The sequence below is a fragment of the Myzus persicae genome, unplaced genomic scaffold, assembly GCF_001856785.1.
Source record: "Myzus persicae strain clone G006 unplaced genomic scaffold, MPER_G0061.0, whole genome shotgun sequence".
Classification (NCBI taxonomy): Eukaryota; Metazoa; Arthropoda; class Insecta; order Hemiptera; family Aphididae; genus Myzus; species Myzus persicae.
Window position 1 is genome coordinate 22734 of NW_019104404.1, and position 8445 is coordinate 31178.

Here is an 8445-nt window from a genome sequence, read left to right on the forward strand (position 1 = left end):
ATTTGAATTAATTGGCATATGTTCTAGGTTAGGTCTCGATTTCTGATCATATTTCTTTTAAAACTGTTCTTAAATTAAACTTTTAATTAAATATATAATATATTTTTTAACTTTTAGATATACCTACTTCAATGGTTTTCTTTTATAAATAAGTTACACAGTTATTCAAAAATCAACACCCACAATAACCTAGAGGAAGTAGTAAGATATAATAATAATAATAAATATTTTTACAAAATTACAGAATCCGACCATTCGAAGTTGGCTTTTTTTGTCTGGTTCTCAGGTCTAAATTGATTAAAATTTATTTCTGGTTAGAACAAAATATTTTATCAGATCAAATCTATGATTTGTGTATGCTAGTGCGAACAATAAATTATTTCTCTGAAACGTCATGCCGGAACTGCTAAACTAAATCTATGGAATGCGTATTTATGGGCCTATAATTTAGCCAATAGTCCAATCTAAGCAACCAAATCGCCATACCATTAAGAGGAGAACATTTACTGTGCAACAACGTTTTTATTTTTCGATAACACAAATACAAGAAAAGTTATTATTGTTTAAAAGTTCATTATTTCCTACTTGAATTACTTTTTTGTATTTGTGATATTGAAAAAATAAAAACGATGTTACACAGTGAATGTTCCCCAGTGTGAAAAATTGATTACTTAGTTTGGCCTACAGCCTGAGTGGTTCTATCCCTCGCAAGACAAGTTTTGCCATGTGTACGTTGGTAAGACGGTGACAACACACTCAGATGTGGTAATAATTTTCATACGCCGGCTTGCATGGAAAATGTATTAATTTATAGGTACAATAAAATTGAACGGGCCACTAAATCATGTTTAAAGGACCATTAGCTCACTATTGATTCGTTAAATGTTTGATTGTTCGTAGATAGGTAACATGACATCCCTTGACTTGGAATGTATATGGTGACTTCCTATCAATACCTATCATATTTTGATTAATATACGCATTCCATGTATTTAGCTAAGTGGTCGGCACTCCATAAGGATTTAATATGCGGAGAGTAGTGGTGGCGTGGTTGACACTCACATGAATGTTCGTTTACTTCTCACACAACAATTATAGTATACGACTTTCTACGTCAAGAGGACGCTACAAGCACATGGGTTGTCTCCGTCTAAGTGTCTTAGTGTCTATATATCTGTTATATACGTCAACCCTTTGCGTGGCGTATACGACACCCTTAAACAAATAAAATTACCATAAGAAAAGTGTAAGAGCTCGGCCGTCCATCGTTCAGCCATTCTTACCCACGCCGAAGATCAAACGCTGCAGTTATCATCAAACGGTAGTATAAACTCTAGTCACAATATTTCTAAATCCAATGTCACTAAGAGTTATACTATCGGTCGCTGATCACCACTATATATTTTATATTGTTGATAAAGCCCTGCTACTTTAGTCAATAAATAAGATTATACTATTTATTTTTATTACAATAAAAAATATTTGAAAAATTACGATAATGATTATACATTTTTTATAAGTAGGGCTACGGACTTCATGTCTTTTAAAAACCTTAAAATTTGCATTTATTTATGCCCTATAATATTACTAAAAATACCATTTAAATATCACTTAAGTATGCTCTTTTCATATGCCCTAAAAACCGAAACATTTTAGCTACTGTTAGAAAATACTAACTAACTACTATCAGAAAAATATTTTTATTGGTAATATTGTTTATTTATGTTGCAAAAATTATTCATAGATATACGTTGTATAAAAATTAAATTAATTAATTAAACCAACGCAGATTAATATTTTTATCTTCGGACTTGGGTTTTTTTTTAAGTTTGTCCGTTTGTCCCACAAAAAAATGAAAATGATATCTATTAATTTTCTATTCGTTTTTATATAATTAATTTAATAAATACTGTGTGATAAAAGTTGATAAAAGAATACTACAAAAAAGTTAGAACTTCAACTATATAAATGGTCAGGAAAACGAGAAAAACACAACCCACACTATTTTCTTTGAATATTCTTTTAGGTATAGGTACATTTTTTTACCGATTAAAAGAAAAATTAAATTATAATTTAAAAATATATGTAAAATATGTACTTAAAATGAAAATATAAAAAAATATGCACTAACACGTGAAAAAGAGTTTAATATGCAAAAAAATAATTGCTTTTTATTCCTGGTATTATGAAACAGATTTCTACATCACTAAGCTATGTTTTGAAATAATAATAGAAAATACACTACTTCTATTAGTCTCTACTCCATAACCCTATTTATAAGTTATTACTATTAATTTGTAAGTTGTAATGACAATTAATAAGCAACATAACAAGTAATAAGTAGCAAGTAACAATAAGCAGTATATAAATCTATAATATATATCATAAATAATAATTAAAATTACCCTAAGTATGTTGGCAGCAAATTCAAGACATTAAATAAAATATCTCTTCACAAAACCCATGTATTAAAAAACCAGTTTCGAGTTTCTATGTTGTTCAAATGACGACCTGTTACTGACCAGCACAGCGAACGTAGTAAGATCGTGGCCCGCCGTTTAGCCATTCCATTGTGCACCGAAGGTCAATTGTGTGAGGAGGGATGATTATGGCGCCTACCATTCCACCCTTCACACCCTACCGACCTTTGCCACCTGCCATGCTGCCCTTCTCACCCCATCTACCCTAGTCATCTGCCAGCAAGGGTAGGTTTATGCACCTCTTTACACAATGATCGTTTTCAGAGATATTTTACTAAGTTCCTTAAAAACAACCCGAAACGAAATCGTGCGGTTTGTACAAACACGAAAACATATTTTTATTACAATAGAATTATGTTCAATATAGTTCTTAATAATTGTGTGCTATATTATATTATAATATTAAATATATACCACGTCTACAATAATATATAGGTATTACTCATGGTCGTTACACATTATGTTTTAAATGATTTTATTTTATAATAAGATATCAACAAATAGTAAGCATTATTTATGTGGGTATAGATAATTAAAAAATATCAATAATTTACGAGTATTGTTAGACGTTGTTATAAAGTTGAAATAACAAATTTGTATGACATCATAATATAGACACATTTTTCTGAAACTCGAACTCTTTAATTTTATTGTTAATTCAAATTCTTTACCGTAAATAATTTCAAAACCTGACCAAAAATATGATAAATATATAATATTTAAAATTTAAATCTCAAAACATCTTTTCACGTGTATACGGGTGGCTCAATGGGTGTGTGTGTGTGTGTGTGTGTGTGTGTGTGTGTGTGTGTGTTTAAAAGGGAGCATGTGTAATATATTATTTAGGTAGGGTACATAAAATACCTTACAGGAATAGTATTTACACTTGCGGTCAGGTGTTCACCATTCAAACCGGTTCTAAATTTTGTATGGACCATACTTGCAACAGACAGTGCTCCTTATTGGCATACGAATTAAATATTTCAGTTGTATGTACGATGAAAGAATTTTTATCATTTTTATTTGAATAGTTTTTTTCGAAATATTAATTAAGTAACAGAAGTAAACATGATTTGAATAAAAATAAACTTTTCGAAACTATTTGAATTATTTGGAAAACTATTCAACAACTATCGAATATATTGTGACTATTAGAATGTTTTCATTGCGCCACACGTGCCGAGTTACACAACATCTAGACCAGTGGTGCGCAACCTGGGGGTCGCCAGTAATCACCAAATGAAAAAGTTTTATACTATACTATGTATATTGTATATTATTTTATAGTTTTATACAAAGTAAAATTATTTTGTACCGTTGATAGCTGTGTCAATATTATGACATTATGTCATATCTTAATGTTGCGATAACAAGTTTTATTGAACCACGCAGTATATGGGTTATTTTTAAATTGAATTTAATCAGTAATTTTATTTAATCTTACGGTTATTATGAAATAGTCCGATAGTCATGTACGAGCCGTTGAGTTAATCGTATTAATGCTTATAATTTTGTATACAAACTTTAATGCACGGTTTGAAGATTTCCCAGAAGAAAGTCTAGGTTGGATAAGAAATCCATTTCATTTTAATATCAATGAAATAAAATTAGGAAATTTAAAAATAAGCGAAGAACTTATTGACTTGTCATCAGATGAAAATCTACGAATCAGATTTCAACAAAATGCATGTGATACATTTTGGATTTCCATCAAATCTGAATATCCAGAATTATCAAAACAAGCTATATCAATTTTACTTCCTTTTGCATCAACTTATTTATGCGAAACAGCATTTTCAACACTAACGATAATTAAAAACAAATATCGCTCCAGATTAAATGTTGAAGCTGATTTAAGAGTAGCAGTGTCAAATATCAAACCAAACATAGAATCAATCATGTCTACAATGCAAGCTCAGGTCTCTCATTAAAATAATTAAAAAGTAATTTTATAATTTTAAAAATATTAAAATTTTTGATTATCATTATAATGATACATTTTTTAATTTTAGATTTTATAAAACTCTAATTTTGTATTTTTTTTTCATGTTTTTGATTAATTAAATTAAAGAAATATTAAAACTGCTCTAAAATTAACCATTTAATGTATATGAATAAAATGTGTGTATACATTAAGACTATTAAGTAAATTGAAATTACACACTTACATAATGTTGGTAGGAAGGGGGGTCGTATTAAAAAATAAATTATTTTGGGGGGTCGTGGATCAAAAAAGGTTGCGCACCGCTGATCTAGACTGCCTGTGTCTCGACCGTAGCGACTCGGTGACAGGGCAGTGTTTTGGAATGCATGTACACGCTGGTACAAGTACCTTTTATTAGGAAAAAGCAGGTAGAATTGAATCCTTGTACAATCCATCATAAAGAAAAACTAGTAACATGTGACGTCCACAATGCGGTATGTATATATAAACCAAGCAGATACATCGGGAGCGCGACGTGCGATAAGACAACTTCCCTTGGTCTCCGTCGATCAAAGACGCACTGCCTGTGAGACCGTCGCACACACGCTCCCCCCCTTGTACCAGTTGTACCCGTGGTAAAGGTAAAGATATTTTCGCACACAGCCACTACACCTTTATATAATGCCTTCATATAATCATATATATGGATCAGTGTGCATTCATTTAATATTTATTATTTAGCTATAGGTCTAGCTAAGCCAGTGGATATGAATCTTATAGTCTAATTAGCATCATCAATCACCATCAATTGTAATAGGTACTAGTTAGTACTACTAACTTAGTTATTACTTATTTGATATTGTTGGGCCAGTAGAAGAAGGCTTTCGATTAAGATAAACATCTATCGATAATGTCATAAAGATGTTCGTAAAATTGTTAACTTATATAATTTTTTTAAGTTAATTAATTTAGAACGTAACCTAACCGGGGGCCAAACGTCCTATGGGTAGGAAAAAATAAATCTTTATAACTCTCGGGGGTCAAATGTCCTATCTTGATAATAGACGGGGACGAAACGACCATATTGCCTATTTACAACATCCTAGACCACACACCCACACATAATATCGTATAGCCGGACGCACCAAAGTATTCTTTCTGGTCACGATTTATTATTATCCGTACATGGCTTACAATAAGTTTTATTGTACTCGCATTTATACCCATACTGATACAGTACCTTTCTATACACAATATAGGAACAAGTGTTATAATAATACAACAATATACTGTAAATAGTTTTTTTTTGTGACCATTTACCAATATAATATGTTATATTGTTGGTTTTCCTCGAAATACTCAAATCCACAGCCTACCGCTTAAAACCGAATAATATAATGTACATACAAATAAAACGAAACATAATACAATATATAATATAATAATACAGCACTCTCTCCTCTATACATTCGATAACATCTTGTAGCCTATAGCTAGATATACATTATACATATACATTTTCTTTTGCAGCTGTGGCCATTAATTTTACAACAGTCTGACAGGTTATTCAAAGGAATTTAAGAAGTGTTCCGAGTAGGGATTAACATTATATGTACAATGTTTAGATATCGTTCGGAGGAACGAAGTTCGAAAATTTTGTCCTCGAAAAAAAGGTCAAATTCATATACGTAGGTACTAATGTTCTGGACTCAGCATAGGACCTATGCCATAGGTATTTTAAATATTTTAAAAAATACCGCAGCAAAGTGATACACATTACATCGGTTTGCTAAGTCAGGTGGGACCTTTCTACAAGGAAGATAGTATTTTATGCCAATTTTATTACTTGTAATTTGCCACCCAAAAATAGATATATTTAAGTGCGTATGTAATTTGCGCCAAAACATTAAAATACAAAATTTGCACCACATCTAAAAATTAATTTTGGTAATTTGTGACACGACAGAAATGAAATGGAATATATAATCTGCGCTACACTTTCAACTTCAGTTGTTGAAAATATTGCACAAATAGTTGACATTTGAAATGAATATAATAACTGATAATAACAGACATAATCAACCAAGTATAGACAGACAAATGTATTCAAAATTCAAATGGATGTAAAAGAAACGATTTTAGTTATTTATTGTTATAATTCATAAATACTGTCCATGAGTACTTGAGAAATTGAGACTTTAGAGTACATTATTTTATTGATTACAATATATACACGCAATAACATTTTTGAAATTTTTTTTTGGCAACAATTATTTTACCTGCTGTAATAGTGGCGTATTACTAATGCCTAATACATAGTAGAATAAATTACTTTAATCACAATCACGTTATATAATTTACTCAGGTAGTATAGGCTGACAAACCATTTTCGCTCAAAATCGTTTTTCGTGTACAATGATTATTGAATTCAAATACAACACATCCATTACAGTGATTCTCTATAGTCTATAGCCTTTATAGACATATAAGCCCACTTTTTTAATAATTCACACCAATAATTTAAGGCGATTTGTGCCTATGATTGTTTGTATGACACGATACGATTCGAGTCGTTGACAATTTTAACAGTGCTGAAAATGAATACAAAAATATAATGCACAACGCATATAGGAGTCAATGAATATAATAATTTGCGGTAAAATTAAAATAATATTCACAAAAAGCGTTTGTGCGTGTATGTGTTGGTTGAACGGTGGTGAACTTAATTAGATTTAGATACCTCCATTAATGTGTCCCAGTGACTCCAAACTGCCAAAATGATTTAAATATACTCAGACATCATTCATCAAGGGCCACCCACCATCCCCCTTTTCTCAATTTAACAATTAGATGAAAATCAAAGCACCAACATGGTAAAAATCGTTTATTTTAACTTTTTACCTAAATATATTTATGATTTATGATTGTAAACGGATCGATGAATGTATTAATTTTACGATGATGTTTGTGTGTGTGTGTGTGTGTGTGTGTGTGTGTGTGTGTGTGTGTGTGTGGTTGTTAGATAGGTACATGGATAGAAAAAAATAATTAGACTTAAATTTGAGGGTGGTTTCTGATAAATAATTTGTTGTAGATATAAAATACGCTTATTAGAAGTCAAATTTGAAAATTCTCAGAATTTTTAAAAAAAAATCTGTTAAAACAAAAAAAAAATAAGGAAATACACGAATAAAGTTTTTTTTTACAGATATTTTAAGTTTAAATTTGGATAAAATTAGATAAGTGCCTATTTAAACGAAGAAATTATTTTATTGTACATTATTTGAAAATACTGTTCATACAGTAAAAAACAATTACAAAAAAAATTAGGCTACCTATATAGTATAATAAGGTATAATATAGTGTAAAATAACAGCTGTTATTATTTTTTCGCATATCGTATTTATTTATCATTATAATTAAAGTTCTGGATCGAAAGCCGGACTTCTAATTACCCTAAGGTAGCCTCCCCCGTACAAAAAATCTACTATATATTCTACGAACCAATACAATTTTATCGACATTTATAGAATAATATTTTAAAAATGAAAATTGAATATGTCCGTCAACAGCTTATAACATGACAAAATATTTTGAAATTTTTAACAAGTATATGAATTGATAAAATAAACATAGGCGTTAATTTTAAGTGTCTAGGGTAATTTGTTTTTGAATTACATCATAATAAGAAAATCGCTACAAGAGAAGTCGACTGAATATCCAATGTCGTAAAAATTTCAACTTCAAACGCTAATAAAAATTTAATTTGACTTTTCGGTAGAAATTTTTTTGTACGATAAAGATAGACAAGCTGATAAAGAATCTTATATTACATTTTTAAATCTTAGATGTAAAAAGAACATTTTTTATGAATTTCTAACTAAATATAATTTTTCTAATTTTCGTGATTTTTACGAATTTTGTCAAAATTCTAAGTTTAAACGCTCATAAAAAATTATTGTGGATTCGTGTTCATTTTTTTTTTTAATTTGCACTAACACCAACTTACGAGGAACCTTGTATTAAATTTACAAGTTTTTT

The 8445-nt window shown here is 29.9% G+C and overlaps 1 protein-coding gene across 1 annotated transcript; it reads left to right on the forward strand.

The window, feature by feature from the left end:
* Window positions 1-3825: 3825 nt before the first annotated feature.
* Window positions 3826-4411, forward strand: LOC111041922 (protein FAM200A-like). The gene is made up of 2 exons (XM_022326378.1): window positions 3826-3871; window positions 4092-4411. Exons 1-2 carry the CDS (start codon window positions 3826-3828, stop codon window positions 4409-4411), a joined length of 366 nt encoding a protein of 121 aa, XP_022182070.1.
* The last annotated feature ends 4034 nt before the right edge of the window (window positions 4412-8445 follow it).

What these genes read in the sequence shown, in the direction of transcription:
- LOC111041922 (XM_022326378.1), top strand. Translation starts at nt 3,826, where the DNA reads ATGTCATATCTTAATGTTGCGATAACAAGTTTTATTGAACCACGCA. An exon ending in AAGTTTTATTGAACCACGCA is followed by an intron (nt 3,872 to 4,091) that starts GTATATGGGTTA and finishes AAATAAAATTAG; the next exon opens with GAAATTTAAAAATAAGCGAA.